The following is a 21,354-nucleotide window of genomic DNA, read 5'->3' as shown; positions in this document are numbered from 1 at the left end:
ATAAAATCGGCAATCAATACTGAAGTTATTGTCGGGCCATGCTATTTAAAATGAAGTATAAGATTGTCAACTAACCCCTTGTGCTTTAAAGTATTCAAAAGCAGTGTGTATTTAAACATTAATGCATGCTAATACTGACTTATTTCACTTAGTGGAAGAGTTGGAACTAAATGAACTAACTTCAGTTGTCTTTGTAGAGCATTATTGAAAAATAAAAAATTATATACAGTTTGTTTTTTAAATAAATGAAAAATATACGGGTATTGGGAATCGAACTCCCGACGAAAAAGTATTAAACGGAACGCGCTACCGCTCGGCCAACAAGTAATTGGTGTTCGCGTTGGAAACGCTGTTAATGGACTTAATCGTATGTTATTCCTTTGTTTGTTTACATTTCAAAACGCCATAATACTGCGCGATACCTATACTCATGACCTTATCCGTTATAATTTTGACTCTATTTTATTTCACTAATTTTGTATAAATTCTGATTCATTTTTCCATAAAAGTAACAAGCCCCCAATGCAGAATGTGTGGACGTGTGTATTGGATTCAAAGAATAGTCAGGTTACCTTTTAAAGAAAATGCAGATTAGGGCTCGCTTCGTTTTAGTTTCTCGTCACCAAAAAATACCAAAACGCTTATACGCGACAAGATTTATAACATTCACTTTGCATCTTCAAACGTTTGAATGAAACAGTTTTTCGAGATCTATAACAGCACAGGTACAATTTATTGATCTCGCATGATTATATTGAGATGTTACTGGTATGATTTTATGCTCCACCAAACACTATTAAAGTTATAAATCATACTACGATCGCAAGTTTGCAGCAAATATGATAAATAAAATCCAATCAATACTCAATAGCATATGACATGCTTAACTAAAAGTTCTGATCATCCTCGCGGGATTCGCTAAATTTTTAAAATTTGGACACGTAAATATGTACCTTTTATCCGATAATTCGTTGCAGTTATGTTCACTACAGTCATTATATTTCACATAGAACAAAGAATGGCGAAAATCAGGACAAACATGTATGAAGTTGATCCGTATAACAGGAAATTCGTTATAACCATGTTTGTTATAAGTGAAGTTTAATGCATTTCGATAATGGAGAGACATTAAAATTATTCCGGATAGGTTGCGATGTAGGATCCCACACTTGGCAGCAAAACATGAACATTTTAAGTTACGTTAACGTCAACTAAAGTAAAATTGGTTTAATCTTTATCTTCTATATATACATATCAGAAAAAAACTTATCCGAATTTGAGTTCTTTGAGCAGTAGTCACACTGCGTGTAACCCAGAAAAATTACTATCTTAATATTCTAATTTATATTGCATATAATATAATGAATGTTCGAAATGACAATAGAAAAAAACCATACCGGACACAACTCCAATGGTGAAATAGATAAACACAACCTCTTTAGCAAAGAATGATATGCAAAACCCCAATGGAACCAGCAGGCTCGCTACAAACGTTGCTACTGGTAGTCCTACTTTAGAAATGATGACTCCACTGACTGCACCTGAAGAAATATTTATAATGGTTTATCTTGTTTGAAACACTTATAATGTGTAATCTTGTTTGAAATACTAATAATGCATTATCTTGTTTGAAACACTTACAATGTGTTATCTTGTTTGAAACACTTATAATTGGAAATAGATTTTAGTTTTGCGTGCTTTGTTGGCAAATAAAACACGCATCTGAACGAAAACAAAACACGTGTTTTATTTGCCAACAAAGCACGCAAAACTAAACTCTATTTCCATTCTAACACGTTCCAATTACACCAGGAAGGGACACTAATCTGGAATACAATGCGGCTTTAAATACGATGGAGTAACCCGGAATAGCCAAAAGTACGAATAGGTCATTTTGCGAAACGTGTTCTAATCCACAAGACAATACACCGTAAAATCCTTCTTTGTTTTTTATAAAAGAAAATCTTTAAAGTTTTAGAATGCGTTATCTTGTTTGAAACACTTGCGTTATCTTGTTTGAAACTCTCATAATGCGTTATCTTACTAGTATTTGAAATATTAAGCATGCTTTGCCTTGTTTGAAGAAAAATGTTATGAGTTTAATATCTTATCTGAAATATTTATTGTGCGTTATCTTGACTGAAATATTCATTATGAATTAACTTGTCTGAAATGGATTACATGCATTAAATAAATGCAGGGAGATAAAGAGAATTTATTACCTATACACTGTATTTGTTCTCTTTTAACTTAAACGTTTGTGAAAATACGTACTGACTAGATTTGAAAGACTATGCTAAAGATCCGGTTGAGCCGTTATCTAGAATAAACTCTTGATCACGAGACAGAAATGCAGTAAAAGTAATTATAATGGGAGTTAACCAAACTAAGTCATCGAAATTCGAATTATAAAATGAAACGCAAGCTCTGTCACAAAGCGTCAAATCTGAAAATTTAATAAATAAAAGTATCATATCGTGTCTTTGAGTCGCTGCATCCATTTAGTGTTATTAAATTACAGAATTCCGCCTACGCCAGTACTAGAGAGGCGTGATTGGTGTAACATTCATTACCTCACATGAACATATTCAATCAAACCAAGACTTCTTTTATTATGTTTGGTTGCTTTTATGTCCAATAATGAGCAACATTATCCAAATAACATAACAGTTGTGGCCCTTGATGTGGTGCAGAATGCTGTATAGAATACATAATATACCTAGCTAACTAGCTTATTAATAAGCAAGTATTCAAAATAGTGGAGTGGTTTAGTAATGTCCCTAATGTTGAAAGGATATAATTACAAAGATGCGATGTTGTGAGGATATACCGACAGACATATATTAAAATGTGCCCTTGCGTATAAATGGGTGATGGCTAATCTCAGTTAAAATATTTTAACAAACTTTAGGTGCAATCAACAATCAAGACTAAATATCATAATAATATTAAATTCATGAAGACTTTTATACAGTGTCAAATTTCACGTATTTGGTGTTTAAACTATGATTATCCTTCGATTATATTTCAGTTTGTCACATGACTTTAAGTAAGACTTCCGTAAGAAGCATGATATTCTAATGTATTCTAGGAGCAAGAGCTGAACAAATTGATTGTTACCAAAACCCAGTGTAACTCCAATAAGAATGGACTGTACAGTTGCTGTTGCAGCACGATCTGTTTGAAAGGTCTCCATCATTGTAACAAACATGGCACCGAAAGAAAACACCAGACCAAAATCAATCATAGTCACTGCTGTAGCAGTCAAAAGCAGGATCCATTTATAACTATCACATCTGAAAATAATAGTCCTTAAATTCAAGACATATTTTATATCATTTAATATACAGCTTTATATTTCAACTTATATGTGTCAACTGGCTTCGTTTTAAACTTAAAAGCTTTATTTGAACATTTTCGTTATATCATATACTGTAAATATATAGTGTATCTTTTATCACAGTGTATTTCAGAATTAACGTGTGTGAACACCAGTTGTTCGGAAGCTAAATTAACCCGTTTAGCTCAAATTAACGGTTACAGTCTGGAAATAAAAATACAGTCTGAAGAAGACTCCTGACCAAATATTGGAATATTGGAAGACGAAGACGAAGACGAAGAAGTTTGTTACGTTTTAACGTCTCGCCGACACAATCATAGGTCATATGGCGACTTTCTAGCTTTGATGATAGAGAAGGATCCAGGTGCCCCTCCGTGCATTATTTCATCACGGGCGGGCACCGTAATAGAACGACCGAGCTGGATGACTAACTCACATAAAGATTTCAACGCACCGGGTTAGGCTCGAATCAGTGAGGCTCGAACCCACATCGGTGAGGGGCAAGTGATTCAAGGCCATCGAACATAACAACTCGGCCATGGATGTCCCTAAGACGAAGAAATATTATATCATGTTGTATATGAACTATTTTCAAGTTGTAGAATCAAATACTTTTTAGACGGTTTTATGTAACGATTTATGAGGGAAAATACCATATAATAGCGTAAAGGTTATAGGGAAAAGATGTCTTTCCTTTTGTGAAGAAAGCACGGAACTTTGCATATTACTCTTCTGAAGTATACTGAATCAAAACAAAGGAGGAGACACGCGGTACGCTAACCTCAGTCAGCTTAAAATGAGGCCTCCAAAAGGGACCTATGTTTTATTCATTGCATTCATATATTTCCGAAAGCAAGTTAATTTATGACCTCAATAAGTAATAATTGTTTACACGATATTTATTCAGTTACATTTTATACACATTGTATATATAAGACACAGATAAATGACATCGATGAGGCCCTAAAAGGAGAATATTGTTTTAAAATCACATTTACAGGATGACTTTATTTTTTTAGTATGAATATCATATCACTTAAATAAACAAAATAACTGTAGTATTTAATGATATCAAATCATTATTTAAACATTCGTTACATGTTGAGGTTTATTAAAGGCATATCATAAAACAAGTTTTCATATACGTACATACTGTAATTCATATAACAGTCTGCATTCATGTTCCGTATAATTTTTATTCTCACATCAATTTGACAGTATTAATACTGTACATGAGGTACGGATAGTTAGACTTCCCTATGAATATAATTATAAGGCATATATATTTACATTTAAAAGAGAGGCTAAATAAGGGGTTGTTTTGTGGTTTTCTTGTATTGCAACATCTTATTTATATTATTTTATATTTTATTTTATTATATAAAACATAATTTCATATGTTTTTCAAGACAAATATTGACTTCAAGCAAAAGCATACCATCATCTTAACCTTTATCCTGCTGTCGGCAAGTGATTCTGCCTTTGCGACCAGTGCAGACCAAGATCAGCCTGCACATCCATGCAGTCTGATCATGGTCTGCACTGTTCGCTATTCAGTCAGTAAATTTTTAGTGAACACCCCTTCAAATAGTAAATGGTACTGCCCAAATTGAACGATGGACTTGTCCATTTTAGAAATTTAGCAGGGTAAAGGTTAATGCGTTCTTTATAACAAAAGAAAATGGGATGTGTATTAAATGTATTATTGTATTTATTATTGCTTGTTTATACCATAATTAATGATACCAAGCTATTTAAATTTGATTTCTTTCTTGAAAAATGTACTGGTATCGTATGAGATTGACTGTTTACGGTTTGGACCAATGTACGGTTTGGACCAACGACCTTCGTACTGAACTGGTTACACCTTTGCCACTAGATTGCCTCTCCCAGTCAGAACCCTACCATAGAGCCCTAGGTTTATCTTTATAATTATACACGTTTCTAAAGTGCAGTGATTTACTGCAGACATAAAAGGAAGCCATGCCAAATAGATTTAGATATATATCTTTGAAAGTAAAGATTAATTGATGTCTCCTTAAAAAAAACTGATGTCTCCTTAAAATAACTGAGCTACACTTATCTTACATAAGCCTTTTTGGAAATAAGGAAACATTGTATTATTATCTTAGGTTCCAAATCGGTCTATTTACTAATATCATGTCAGTAATAAGAATTGATCATGCATATCAGAGTACGTGTGGGTCAGAGTTGAGTATCTGTATAGCCGAGTGAGCTCATTCAACACGGAAATGGTTATTGCAGACCGTCCTAGTTATAATTATAGCTGATATGTGCTCTTTGTCCCACATAGTGTTAGGAATAGACTAGCTCCTAGACTATGATATATCTTTTTACATTTTCATGATTGAATGTAGTGAACTGAGCCAGTCTATATTCTATGTCCAATATCAATGATAATTTCAACATCAGTCCTGTGTGAAAATCTCTGAAATAGACTGGCTTTTGTCTCTATGAAATTGAATTTGTCAAAAAAGGGAAAAATATAGAAATATAGTTATTATCAGTCTAGTGGCTAGTCTATGTTAGGAATACCACTCAGTATCGCAGTTTTAAGGCTGTTCCGGGTAACGCCCATGGAGTTAATTGAAAGATAGGTAGACTCTCTACTTTTTTTATAGAACATCAGAAAAATCATTTTTATATCATATGTCAGACAGTGGCATACCTGGATGATTTTTAACTGTATGCCCGATATGATCAGCATAGCTTCGAACCAAGCAGAGGCGCGCGAGTGTGGGGTAGGTGAGGGAGGGGGTATCCATCTCCCGGCGGATCGGGTTTTTGGGGCTTCCCCTTGAAGTTTTTTTGGCAAGAGATGCGTTCTCTTGCTATATTCTAGCGTTAATATATTTTGTTTGTCACATTTGTACTACATATTACAAAGATAATTGTTTAAATGCATAGTTTATCACACCGCTCATATCGTGACAGTGTCTAAAATTGCAGCTGGAGCAGCCCCGGATATTTTAAGGAGTATGACCATTTTTCGTATAGAGTCCTATGTAACGTACCCTGGAACGTGTATGCTTCAACGGCTTGATCGCTCTGGATGATACTTGGCCCGTACTAGGATTCATTAATAATTTTTCTAAGATTTTAAAATGTTTAATATATATTTCGCAGATTTTCCCTTTAATTACTTCGTTACAATGATAAATAACAAAATAAATTATGTCAGACTTAGAATGTTGAAAAATCAGAGTTCTGTGAATTGCCCTATATAATGCAGTCCCGGACACAACTCTAACCTTTACCCTGCTAAACTTCTAAAATGGACTGTCCATCATGGCCACTTATTATTCAAAGGGGTGTTCACTAAAAATTTACTGACTGAATAGCGAACAGTGCAGACCATGATCAGCCTGTACGGATGTGCAGGCTGATCTTGGTCTGCACTGATCGCAAAGGCAAAATCACTTGCCACCAGCAGGCTAAAGGTTAAAACAACAGTAACAGTAGATATATAGTTATGTTTCAAAATATTTGCGTCACTAAAACACTATGTCATTCTATGATATATTGTATTGTGCAACTGCCAAGATCCGCGCAGGCATATTGTGTATCTCCAAAGGGACCTAACAATGTGTCTGACTGTTAGGGTAACTGCTCTTACCTAATCCCAACTTCTATACATGTGAACAAATCGCATATTCGAACCTGTTATTATCATTATTTATTTATTTATTTGTTTATTTCATATCCTAATATTCTTGGTCTTTTTATCATTATTCATTTATTTATTTGTTTATTTAATATACTAATATCCTTTCGTTGTATAGGCAAAACTCACACATTAATGATGTACTAGTTTTTTGCTGTTATCGTTTTTGAAATCTTCGTCAATGTTTAATTTATTGCATGACTTCTGCATCTGCATTTTGACAGGTTTTTGATAAATGCATCTACCCACACATAGCAAATATTTCAAGTTTTCTAATGCAAAACGCATCATTTTTTTTTAATTAACATAAACTACATCTAATATTGGCAAACGCAAATTAAAACTTGTTAAGAATAAAAAGCTTGATAGTTGCTGGTCACATGATGGAACAATTCTAATAAAAGACAATACCCAGTCTGTTCATAAAGTTTCTGCAAGTGAAGAACTGGTTCCATTCGACATATGGCTTGTACAATCAATTATTGATCCTGCCTTTGCGAATATTTGTTGTGCAGTATAAGTGGCTTTGTTATATCTACCTTTAGACGATAACAGTTTTCCTGTACGAAATTTTACAGCTGTAAAAGATCTGTATTTTTGTTCAAAATAACAGTCATGCTTATTCCAAATTTACACCGGTAGATTTTATATAACAAGATTGATTTTACAGCTGTAGATTTCAATTTACAGCTGTCGAACGACTGTAAAACAGTTCGAAATATGCAAATGAGCTACACCTGTAAAAAAAGTTACAGCTGTAAAAATGAAAAAAGTTAAAGCTGTAAAATTGCCCAAAAAATACAGCTGTAGAAATATTGTAGGTATTGAAAAAGAGGACATTATTTTAAGGGACGAAAGTAAAGGTGCAAAAAGTTTTAGGATGAATTGCAATTCCCTAGATAAGGTAGCAATTACTATGAAAATGGCAAAATAAATGATCTAGTACGTAAAGTATATGTGGTATGATTACAGTATAGCAACAGCAAAATTCAAGAGTAGGATACAAAGTAGAACATATGCAGATCTTGTTTATAAAACTTTCTTTGTCAGTCATGAAAACATATGACAATCTTGTAATTATTTCTTTTAAACTTCGGCTTCCAGTAAAGAGTAAATTGTCAATGTATGTACTTATACATGTCCTTTTACAACTATAATAGATGATTAAACATCTGTACTTACTCTACACCGCTTTAAATTCCAAAATTTTACAAGATGTGATGTCTGTGTGAATTTCAGTTATATCCCGCCAAAATGCATTAAAGATGGCTGACAATACTCATGTTTCCCTCCAAAAATGTTACAGCTGTAATTTTGAGACATGACCATTTTACAGCTGTAACTTTCAACAGTATTTTTTTTACAGCTGTAAATTGAGACCTTCATATTTTACACCTGAAAATTTTAACTGTATTTCTGATCAGTTTTACACTTACAGGTCTTTTACAGTTGTAATTTAAAAATACAGGTCTTTTACAGACGTTTAACAGCTGTAAAACAGGTCCTTTTTTCGCACAGGTACACTACATACCTTTGTACTGTCTGCTGATTATGAACTGTGTGTGTTATATAAACCATGTCATTTTGTTACTATTGAATTTATATAATTTAAGAGGCTTGAACCTGTTTTTTGTTGATACCATCGTAAACAAACATTTTGTTTAAAGTTTTTATATGAAAACATATTTTTAAATGACATATTGGAAATTCACTGTTTTACGTTACTGAATTATTGAAATATTTTTGCATTAATACTAATGCTACCGTTCATATAATCATTTACTTTCATATATGAAATGACCAAATTATCATTCAATGATTAACGAGAGCCGCGAGAAATCATTCTTTAAATTAACCACATCTTCATATGAGTTTGTTGCTGCTGTTGATATCAATAATGATGATGATGTGTGGATGTGGGGATGATGATCTTAACAAACGATTTTGAACAATGTATAATGTTGATGATAATTAGATAGTGGTGATGATGATGATGATGATGATGATGATGTTGATGATGTGTGATGATGTTTCTTGCAAACGAATGTAAACAGATGCTCTTGTCGTCTTCGAATATTTATCTGATTGTTATGTCGTATGGCTCAGTGTGAACATACTTTATAAGACTCATATTGAAAATTCCACTGTTTTACGCTACTGAATATTTGTAGTATTACCGTTCATATATTTACTTATTTCTAGAAATGACCGATATGCCAAATTTAATGAGGGTCGTGACAAATCAGTATATGAAATGTACCACTTTTATATTTTATATGTTTATTTATTTACGATGTTGACGATGATGATGTGGTGATGATGCTTTTTTTTTTAAACGAATGTAATCAGGTGCTTTTTTTATATGTTGTTATGACGTATGGCTCAGTGTTGTTATCGTACTAGCAGCTAACGTACCTGCGTAAACGCTGATGATTTATAAACACTTGGTTATATGCATACTGAGTGAACGTTTTTGTCTATGTATATGCCTGTGTGTGTGTGTGTGTGTGTGTGTGCGTGCCCGTGTGTGTGTGTATGTGCGTGCTTGCGTGCGTACGTATTATAAGAAAGTTTTTCATCAGATTTTTTCAGTACTTATAGACTAGCTATTCTAAATATTTCAAAGGATTGCACTAATTTGTTCTGCTCTAAGCATGTATGTTAGCTTGGACATTATCGCTATGAATGTGGATATTTCGAATCTTTTTTACTTCGCCCTGATATTGGATGTTCATCAGTTTCTGTTGTTTATTTTTAGTTCTTAATAGACCTGTCATTCTAAACGTTTAAAAGGATTGCACTGAATTAGTTCTGCTTAAAGTATGTACGAAGGCTTGTATACTTAATATATTTAAAATCGTTATGTACATTGCTATGCAAGGCTCGTCATGATGACTATGTTATTAGGATTATTTATTTACATGGCTACTACTGTTACATCTTGTCGTATAGTCTTCTACATATTGTATGTAAGCAATATTCTGAATCTTTTTTACCTCGCTCTGATATTGACTATAGAACTTGTTGTTTTAAATTTTAGTCTAAGTTATTACGATGTATCCCGAAGTATCATGTACAGACAGGTTCGCTCTTTTTGGATAGCAGTATAACTGCAGTATATATACGCACATTAATAAATTATATACTTTGATCACTTCTATATTGCTGAGGATGTTTCTCTGCGCCTTATGCCTGTAACCGATCAAATGTCTTAAGCGTACTTGATTATAATTCTGTAAGTTCATCTTCATTAATAATCAGTTATCGATTGATCATTGTAAACGTAGATGCCACATTGTTTTATGCAATGATTCCGTCAGAGTCTAAGTCCGCTAAGTTATTAAAGCACTTTTTCAGTAAATTACTTTACTAAACTGAAATTACTTTTGATACTATCAGATGTTTCGTGTGCCATTCACGATAAAAGTCTTTGATTCTTTTCATGTCCTGCTTATTCTATTTCTTACTCCCCTTCTTTATCACTGCCTATTCAGTAACTCAGCTTGTCCTGGCTAAGTTTTGCCCCGCCACTTCTAGAAATAGTCTTGCAGTAATCAAAGGATACTTCAGGAATATGTATTACTTGTTTCCATTTGACAATGGTTAGTCACCTATGGTTTATTGTCATTATTCCTGGCGGTATCCTAATGAGGCTGGAGACACATCTTGCTACGAATGGCTACTCCCTTCCTGTAAGTTATGTTGGGCATCATTTCTATGTAAGAACTGCATCTGTTTGAATCTCGAATGATCTGCTATAGATGCCCCTCGCACTTTTTGCCTTCGCTGTACATGATTTGGTGTTTGTGCTTATTCTATAACACGTTTTCTGTCTTTTCTGTATATTATAACATACTTCATACATATAATACAGTACACTATAACCATCATCCCTCGCGGAGCGTGCATCCGAATACCTCACTTTACATTACCAACGTCATCTTTATCCAGAATCTTACATGGTGCTTTTTCCAAGTTACTTTTTACCTCTGGTTATATATAATACTTATGAATGCTGGTGATATTCACAAAAATCCTGGACCATCTCCCAGTCATTCTTCTTTCTCTTCAGTCTCCTCATGTTCTGGTATTTCTGATATTTTGAGTCTAAGTAACAACTTATCTTTCGTCCATTATAATGTTCAAAGCATCTACAACAAGATCGATATCCTTGCGTCTGAGCTGACCGACTTTGATATTTTAGCTTTCACTGAAACCTGGTTAAATGATTCCATTTCAGATGATGACCTTCTTATACATTCTTTCCATCCGCAGCGATTCGCAAACACAGATTTGGGGACAGTCATGGCGGAGTGGTGATTTATGTCAAGGATTGTATCCACTTCAAACGTAGACCCGACCTCGGAACCCAGTCGATTGGAATGCCTTTGGATTGAACTCTCTCTTCGCAACAACAAACGGATACGATACTTTTCGGAACCTTTACCCCCCCCCCCCCCCCCCCCCCCCCCCCCCCCCCCCCCCCAGGTTCTGACTCTGTCTACAACACTCTTTTAGACGATTCATTTTCTCTTGCTATCGATACCGGTATTCATGACATAATCGTAACAGGTGATTTCAACTGGAACATTATGGACCAACGCTCCAACTTAAAAATTGCCTCACTTTGTCAAGAAAATAATTTCACCCAATTGATCCAAGAGCCTACGCATTTTACAGAGAACTCAAGCTCTATACTTGACCTCTTCTTCGTTTCTAATCCAAGATCTGTTGTAGCTTCCGGTGTCAGTGATCACTTCCTGGAACAGGAGCTCAGATATCATTGTCCCACGTACTGTATTCTTAAATTCTGTAAACCTAAGCCAATTACGTTTACAAGGCTTATTTGGATGTGCGATTAATGCAACTTTGACCTCTTGCGACAAAGTCTTACGTCAGCAGATTGGGAATCGTGTTCCAATGCGTACGCTTCTAACATAACAGACACAATTTTATCGATATGTAAAAACCTTATTCCAAATAAAACTGTTACTGTACGTCCTAGAGATGTCCCATGACAAGCGCAATACGACGATGTATTCGGAGGCGTAAACGTGCATATAAAAAAGCAAAACTGTCGGGATCTGCCGAGCACTGGTCTAAATTTCGAAGGATCCGTAATGACACTATACGTTCCATCAAGCAGGCCAACTCCACGTACTACATTAATCTCGTAGACAAACTTAAAACCTGCATAGCTTCAAAAGACTGGTGGAATACATTGAAGCCTTTCATAACTAAAGATTCTTCTGTTTCTATCCCACCCCTTATCGATCCTGTCACTAATATGCCAACCACAAGTGATGCAGAAAAGGCTGACCTTTTAAATACGTACTTTGCAAATCAGACTCAACTAAATGATGACGGTAAAACTCCACCGAATCCAACCGTCCCTCCAATTGAACGCCAGCTATCATCTGTGACTCTTATCCAGAATGAAGTTGAGGATGTTCTCAGAAACTTGCAAATAGGGAAGGCTTCTGGTCCCGACGGAATTAGTAACTGTATACTGCGCGAGGCTTCTCGGCAACTTTCCGGCCCTCTCTGTTCTTTATTCAACTATTCTCTGCACTCAGCAAACGTTCCTCTGTCCTGGAAAGATGCAAACGTGTGTGCTGTTTTTAAGAAAGGCGACTCCTCTCTCCCAAACAACTATCGGCCTATATCCCTTCTCAGCTGTGTAGAAAAAGCATTTGAAAACGTTTTATTTAAACATATTTACAATCACCTTCATGACACAAATTTTCTAACCCCGGTGCAGTCTAGTTTCTTACCTGGCCACTCCACTGTCAGTCAGTTGACCCTTCTCTACAATCCATTTTGCAAAGCTCTAGAAGAAGGGCTTGAGGTAAGGGCTGTCTTTTTTGACATCAGCAAAGCTTTTGACAAGGTTTGGCACAAAGGTCTTCTTGTAAAACTACAAAATGCAGGTATTACTGGATCCTTACTTGAGTGGTTTTCTAACTATCTTTTCAATAGACGCCAACGGGTTATCCTTCCTGGAACCTCTTCTACTTGGAAAGGTATCGGTGCTGGTGTCCCCCAAGGATCTATTCTTGGGCCTCTTCTGTTCTTGATTTTTATTAATGACATTGTAGTTGACATTGGCAGTGAAATCAGCTTGTTTGCTGATGATACTAGCCTTTATATTATTGTTGACCAACCTGAACAGGCAACTCAGTTACTACAGACGGACATCCAGAAAATATCCAGATGGGCCGATACATGGTTAGTATAGTTCAACCCTGCAAAATCTGAATCTTTACTGTTTTCTTGCAAAGCAAATCAACATTTACATCTACCCCTCTTTATGGCAGGACTCCAGATTCCTGAGGTTTCCTATCATCAACATCTTGGTGTCACTCTGTCAAACGATTGTAAATGGCATCATCATATCAACTACATAACAAGCAAGGCTTGGAAAAGGGTTAATGTTATGCGCAAGCTGAAAATTGTCTTAGATCGAAGATCTCTTGAAACGATATACCTTTTTTTTATACGACCGATTTTGGAATATGCAGATGTAATCTGGAACAACTGCACAGGATATGAAAAGGAACAACTTGACAAAATTGAAAATGAGTGTGCCAGAATCGTAACTGGAGTCACCAAGCTAGTATCACTGCATGACTTAAGACTAGAGGTGAATTGGAGGACGCTTGAAGATAGAAGGCGCGATCACAGAATTATCATGTTTTTTCAAATGTGCAGAGGCACTTCTCCTTCGTATCTGATCAGTCTCGTCCCGCCAGTCGTTAATTCAGTTTCCAACTACAACCTTCGCAATTCCGGTGATCTCCGCTCGGTGGCTTCTCGCACTTCACAATATTTCAATTCCTTTCTTTCTTTGACTGTGCGCGAATGGAACGATCTTTCGGATGACATCAAAAATGCACCGTCGCTTAGTGTGTTAAAGAGGCGTCTTAAGGCCGACCAGCGTCAAACTCCCTCTTATTATTACTGTGGAAGTAGAAAAGCACAAATTCTTCATGCTAGACTTCGTATGAAATGCAGTGGTCTTAATTATCATTTGTTCTTACGTAATATTGTTAACTCTCCCCTTTGTCATTGCGGACAACCCGAGACCAACTCACATTTCTTGCTTGAATGTAGACTGTATTACCTTCCTCGGCATGTAATGTTAATTTCTGTTGGTAATTTCACCCAGTCTATCACTGTTAACACCTTACTTTATGGTGATACTTCTCTGTCTGATACTGACAACAGACAAATCTTCACAGCTGTCCAACAATTTATCCTTGGAAGCCATAGGTTCGCTTGACTTGTGGTCTGACCCCTATACTGTTTCACACTGTCATTATCTCCAGACAACAAGACTGTTAAGTATATAAGGCTAGGAGTGGTTTGGAGCAGCTGAACATTTTCTCTACATATTTTCTTCCTTCCCTTTTCATTCTAGAGAATATAGTTCTTCTATGTACTATTTCAAACTTTAACCATTATGGTTACCTAATTTTGCTAAAATATTCTAAATACTAAAAAGGCGATGTACTAATACTTTTATTTCATCTTTACCTTCCATTTCTGAGCATTTTGTTGTTTTTCCTTTTTTTTTTTTTGGTTTTTCATTTTTCTTTTTTTTTCTTTTTCATGAATAACTAAGAATGTGTTACACATTAGTTTAACAGCCATCCATAGTATTGTAAATATTATCTTTCCGGAGGTTGACTCGATAAGTATAATTTCAATACTTCCGTCAATATCCTATTGCTTGTGTTGTTATGTCTGTATGTATGTGTATGAATGTATCTTGTGTAACATTTGCAATAAAATATTCTTAAACTAAATTAAAACTACCTAAATTGCTAAATGGTTTTCGGTATCCAGATTTACTACTGTTTGCAGATTAAATTGCCCCTTCAACTTTTTTGAAATCGATAGAGTTGCACGTTTACGGCACAAAAACGGTGAAGCTGAAGCTATTTTTGGAGTAATCCTGACAGGTTAACCCCGCCTCATCCACAATTAATTATTCATTCACCTTGTCGTGAAACCTTTTTCTTTATCTTGACGTCACACAAAGCGCGCGCTCTGACTATCTTTGAAGTATCGCAGTACTTGCATACATTGTAAAGTGCAATAAGGTGATAATAGATATGTTGTTTTAAAAGTAGAATATAGAATATTTCAACTACATTCAAATGAAACAGCGTTTTTTGTTTGTTATGACAATTATTATCGACGGAATATCCAACCACGCAAGGTATACAAGGTTTTAGAACCTTCAAGCTACGCAACACTTGTAGATCTAATTGTCATATCCATAAAAACTGATTTATTTGATATTCAAACTTTTGCAGAGTCTTCCATAGCTTAACTATCGCAAATCTATCTCCATTATAGATCTAGTTTTTAAAATTTTTATTTCCATACCTCATGTTTCTATTTCGATGTAAATGAGATATGAAACCAAAATTTGTAGTCCCTGTTTAGCGCCATATAACCTATACTGTGTTGGTGCGCCGTAAAACCCATATAAAATAAATAAAAATCTTATTTTATTTTTTGGTGGGGTTTACGTGTATGTGAATTCATCTACTATTTATTTGAAGTCGTTTAAACACTATTTCAGTTAGTTACATACAGGCAGTTGAGAAGCCTTGAAAGAACCGGTAATAGACTCACATAAGTCAAAATAATTCGACGTTTAGTGTTTTATATTTGTGACGGTCACTCTAAAAGGACCAGAATAATTGAGGATAAATAACAGCACACCGTCATTTAAAGTTAATAGTATTGGTTTTATCGCTTGCATTAATGAGGAATTGAATCAATCTTTTGATTAGTCTAAATAATGAAACCTCGGGTAGACCGATTTTACATTTTGATATTTTACGTTGTCTACTTAAAGGTAGTCAAAAAATATAACGATATTCAACTCTTGAGTACAATTATTTGGACCACCTTTTGATACATGCAAGTTTTATTTGAATTTATCTCATATTCGCAACAAAATCAGCATTTAAACCTAAATCTAGCGATGACAAGTTCTTTTGAGTGGAGAAAATAACTCGTATCTGTTTCCTAGGATAGATTAAGACTCACATATTCCGTAAGAAATTGCCGACTTTTTTCAACTAAAGAGGCATGGTCGGTTCCGGGAATCGAACTTATGCCCTTCAATCAATGATGAGCGAATCCACAACTCGAGTCAGACACGTTTTATAATTATTGTGAAAACTAAACACGAGATACATTATTTAAAAGAAAAGTCTGCAGCAAAAGGTACTGAAATTTAGGCAGAAAAAGGCCTTAAATGTATAAGAGTGTGTCTTTTTTTTCACATCCACGCTACTAAAATGTAGTGTGCATTATGGCAAGATTCATTTAAATTTTAAATGAAGATTAGATCTAGTACATCTGTTACAATCCGGTTAAACACCTGTTCCAACAGTATTTAAATCAGCATTTCTCGGTCATGTAGCCAATGTAAACAAGTTCATTCGGCAATTTTTTTACTCGTATCGGAAAGGCGGAGTTACCTGTATAGACGAGATCCAAAAATAGTTTCAGCATATCTGCTTTTGTGACGTAAAGTTACAAGTCTATCGATTTAAAAAAGGGCGAAAGGGCAATTTGATCTGCAAACAGTAGTAGATATAGATTGATAGATTTACTTGAACTGCAAATGTCTATAAAATGTAACTGAATATATTTTGTGTCAAGTGTTATATTTGATGAAGGTCATGAATTAACTTTTTGGAAATAGTTCTAGATATATTTGATTGAAATAAATACAACGTAGCTCATCTTTGGGTGTTGATTCAAGCCAACAAATCGTATATGTAATCCTTTCCTGATTCAGTATACTTTATAACACATAAATACAAACTTTCATGCTTTCTTCATAAGAAACCTCTTTTCACACTCAGTTTTAAAAATCAACATACAGTAAATATCTGATTACGTCCCTTTTTATAGTATAGGAGTACTTTGGTGTAAACTTTGTATATTTATCAATACCAAAGGATTGTCGGTCCATGTCAGTAATATGTTATCCATATTTAGATAATATGAAACATTACTATGTTGAAAGGAAAACCTTTTTTTTCAAGACATTTTACCTCCCTTTTTTAAATTGATTTAAAATAAGGTTCCAAGTCAGATAGAGCATGTCTCTATCTCTTGCAGGATTTGGGATCCGTTAAAGTAATTTCATGCAAAATGTGGTGCTTTCTTCAGAAACGGGAACATCTTTGTCATTTTTCGTTCCATTCTTACTCGATATAACATGGATGGCTATAAAATCAAGTTGTATATGGTAGACGTTCGATGGTTCAGTAAGTAAAGAACGATTATATTACTGGTTTAGATTTTAAAACGATTAAAGATTACCAGAAGTGTTACAATATAATATTCGCAAGTGTTTTTTTTTCCTGAATGGAATATATGTGTTTCATTTGTAGTTCTTCATTACTTTATTTTATTGCCATGAGGCTAACATAACAATACAGGTATAAAAATGCACTCCGTTTTAGTTCTATACATGACAATGCAGAAACAAATCCTAAAAGTGAATTTATGTTCTATATAGGGGCTTTTGTTCGCGGAGGTTTAGTTTTGCTATATTCGCGGATTTTGAATATCGGCGAATTCAAAAGCCGCGATTTTAAATATGACATATTCAGTACATTTTACATATTTGTTGTCATTCATGAATAACAAGGGTGGTTACTCTAACTTTATTTATGACAACTCGACACACAACATAAATTTATTCTTATAGTCATCGAATAATTGTATCTTCAATAATTTCAACTTTTAATATTTTTTTTTAAATTACAAGTAAATTTACCATAATTTAAAGGTGGCTTTCAAAAAATATACACTGCTTAATGACATCGTTCTTAGTTCGAGAATGTAGAGACTTACCCATAAGCCCTCTTTACACAAGGGAAACAATCTGTTTATAAAGTGAAATTGATGAGTGAACACCGTTTGACAATCATAATCCTGTCCATGTTATACCAGTGTAATAGAAAAGTAAGCTATCTATATTATCTGCTATACACGATAACACAGTCATGCATCGAACAGTCCTGAAATTGTTTTCTTTGATTTTCTCATATTTCTAGATATTTTTCCTACACTTTGACGCATACATACGGGTAGCAGAGATCAACAAATTTTACATTGTGAAATTCTGTGGGTTTTAACATTAAAAAAATCGTCTGTTTGTTGACAAATTTCACCACAACAATGTCACATTTCCCCCAGGGCAGTAAACGATTTGATCTTTACATATTTTTCTTTTCAAAGTGCTGATCTTTACAGTAATTGCTACTAATTATGCATCGAGGCTGCTGGTCTGACAGTGTAGTAATGTGTACGAAGAAGAAGTGTGAATTGTGAACTGTGAAGTATGAACTAAGAAGTATGAATGTGAAGTGTGAACTATGAAGTGCGAACTATGAAGTGTGAACTGTGAAGTATGAACTGTGAACTATGAAGTGCGAACTCTAAAGTGTGAACTGTGAACTCTGAAGTATGAAGTCTTAACTGTGAAGAGTGAACTTTGAAGTATGAAGTGAGAAGTATGAAGCGAGAAGTCATCAACGGGCTTTCGTATATACAGTATTTGTTCAATTTACTCTGAATAATGAATAAGTAATATTTACGTTTGAGAGTAGCGATTTAAGAAATAACATTTACTTTTTGTCCTGGAAACATATTAAGCTTAACACCGTCCTAGAAATTGAAATAGAAATTAAAAGATTCTTTACATAATATATATTGAATGATAATGAAACGTATTAAACTGAACACCGTCCTAGAAATTGAAATAGAATTAAAAGATTCTTTACATAATATATATTGAATGATAATGAAACGTATTAAACTGAACACCGTCCTAGAAATTGAAATAGAATTAAAAGATTCTTTACATAATATATATTGAATGATAATGAAACGTATTAAACTGAACACCGTCCTAGAAATTGAAATAGAATTAAAAGATTCTTCACATAATATATATTGAATGATAATGAAACGTATTAAACTGAACACCGCCCTAGAAATTGAAATAGAAATTAAAAGATTCTTTACATAATACATAGTTTAATATGGAAATGAATAGCTTCTTATCGCTGTATGGTAAAGGCAAAGATTTTTTTTGTACTCACTGTGTGTGATTATAAAAAGATTGATTGTGTCTTCTAGAGTGAATTCTCAGGCTCTATGTGTTGTCAATTTGTGATACAACAAAAAGAACAAAATAGAAGAGAAAATATTTGCTATAAAATGCATACCTGAGTGTTTGTGTGGCTTGTGCCATAATGCGTATCTGCGTAATGTGCAAGTATATTATCCCACATGTAATCCTTTTGCTATAACATATATAAAGTAAGTGAAGTGAACGTTAACATTAATATATTATATCAGATAGTTTACTATCATGTCAGGCATGCAGCACTGGATGAGTACCATGATGTAATATGTTTTAATATCATATTATGAATAAAGGACAAAAGCACCCTTCTCCTTCTCGGGTAAAATCCCCCTAGCTTAATTTGACCATGGTGGACACCCCCTTTGATTTTATTGAGTGAAAATTTTAAAATTAAATAGAGATAAACAGAAATGAAGAAAAAATAAGATGATAATAATGGAATGAAGTGAAAATTTGGATATAACTGGAAAGTCGGTATTTGTGCGCCCAGGGTGATTTTGTACGGGGAAATTTTGTGTTGAGATAAATACGTTGGACTTACTGATGCTATTTCATGAGGTAAATATGGAAGTAGTCAGTCACCGAAATACTGCTGTTTCAACATATTTGTTGAAAAGAAGCAATGATGTATGGGTTAATTTCAGACAGGTAGTTAAGTTTTCATAGTGTCTATACACATGGCTAAAATATTTTAAAAGATGGACGGACTATCATTTATGTGTTGTGTTATACGTTACGGTTTAATCTACAACACCCCCCCCCCCCCCTATTTTATTTTCTTCAGAAACTAAAAAATATAGATATTAATTTCAACTGTTTTTACCCATAAAACTGGTAACTAAAATTAAATAATAGTACAGTCTGAACTAAGATAAACTAAATTTTATAAAACAACACTCCCCCTGTTTTATTTTCATGAAAAACTAAATTTTATAGACCAATACACCACCCTGTTTTATTTTCAAGAGAAACTAAAAAACTAAAGATAATAATTTCAACTTTATTGCACATACAACTGGGAACTAAAATTAAAGAACTGCACAGTCTGCACTTAAATGAAACTAAATTTTATAGACCAACAGTCCCCCCTGTTTTATTTTCAAGAGAAACTAAAAAATATAGATGATAATTTCAACTTTTATTGCCCATACAACTGAGAATTTAAACTAAAGATGAGATATTCTGCACTAAAAAACTATACAATATAAATAGAATCTTTACTTTATTAAAATATTCCATTATCCTTTTGTTTGTGTCTTCTCCTTAGTCAGTGATGTCTGTTGTGCTGATTGCATTTTGAATGTGTGGCATTAAAGTGCCGAGTGTTTCAGCTGAGTAAAACATGTTTAAGGCACCACTACATTTTCACAAGGAATGTATAATGTCATATATTCTTGGTTTTTTCCAGCACAGGCTGAACCGAAAGATAGTGTCTGTAGTGCTGGCTAAGGATGCATGACACCTTATTTTGCTTTATTTTCGTTTCCAATTTAATTAATACCTTAAAAAATTATATAAAACTCACTGCCTTAGGACTGCTACTTAAATATTAATTTCAATACCTTGAAATGTATGCAGATCGCTGTCTGTAAATCCCCCAACCTTTATAATATTATAATTTTTGAATATTATATTGAATACTGAATTGATAGAACTGTTAATTCTGAATTAATTGCATATTATAACATTATCGGATTGTGGTGGTATTTTCAGCTTTAGAGTGGTTGTGCTAAACTATTATATTTACTTCATTGGAACATTCGGATGCGGTGACTTTGTGTTTACATTGTATTTGGAATATTTGAATGGCACTTTTCTGCGTGCCAGTTCATTCATTTCATTATTACGACTTGATGTTACAAGATTCATGAATACAGGGTGAGGGTCCCTGTCTATAAGGGCCACGCCAACCTAATACATACAATGTAGTAAACGCCCCGCGTAATCTCTTGGTGATAACAAAATAAATTGTTTTTCGCTGAGGGAGTGGGCCTGTATTAAGAACTAACATATGTATAAACCTTTCTGCTTGAGTTTTAATATTAATCTCTGGTATAGTATTTCTGGATTATTTCATTATGCTCAGTTTTGGCCTCTTCTTTTATGCTCCACTAGTTATGTTTTTTACATTAACCA

General features: G+C 34.1%; 1 protein-coding gene across 1 annotated transcript; it reads right to left on the bottom strand.

Moving 5' to 3' along the window:
- Positions 1 to 77: 77 nt before the first annotated feature.
- LOC123526513 (monocarboxylate transporter 13-like) lies at positions 78 to 19,417 on the bottom strand. The gene is made up of 3 exons (XM_045305687.2): positions 19,298 to 19,417; positions 3,121 to 3,296; positions 78 to 1,541 (listed from the first exon to the last, which is right to left on the bottom strand). Exons 1-3 carry the CDS (start codon positions 19,321 to 19,323, stop codon positions 1,330 to 1,332), a joined length of 414 nt encoding a protein of 137 aa, XP_045161622.2. The 5' UTR covers positions 19,324 to 19,417; the 3' UTR covers positions 78 to 1,329.
- Between the last annotated feature and the right edge of the window lie 1,937 nt (positions 19,418 to 21,354).

The sequence above is a fragment of the Mercenaria mercenaria genome, chromosome 14 (assembly GCF_021730395.1).
Source record: "Mercenaria mercenaria strain notata chromosome 14, MADL_Memer_1, whole genome shotgun sequence".
Taxonomy (NCBI): Eukaryota; Metazoa; Mollusca; class Bivalvia; order Venerida; family Veneridae; genus Mercenaria; species Mercenaria mercenaria.
This window is presented reverse-complemented; position numbering and strand designations above follow the sequence as displayed.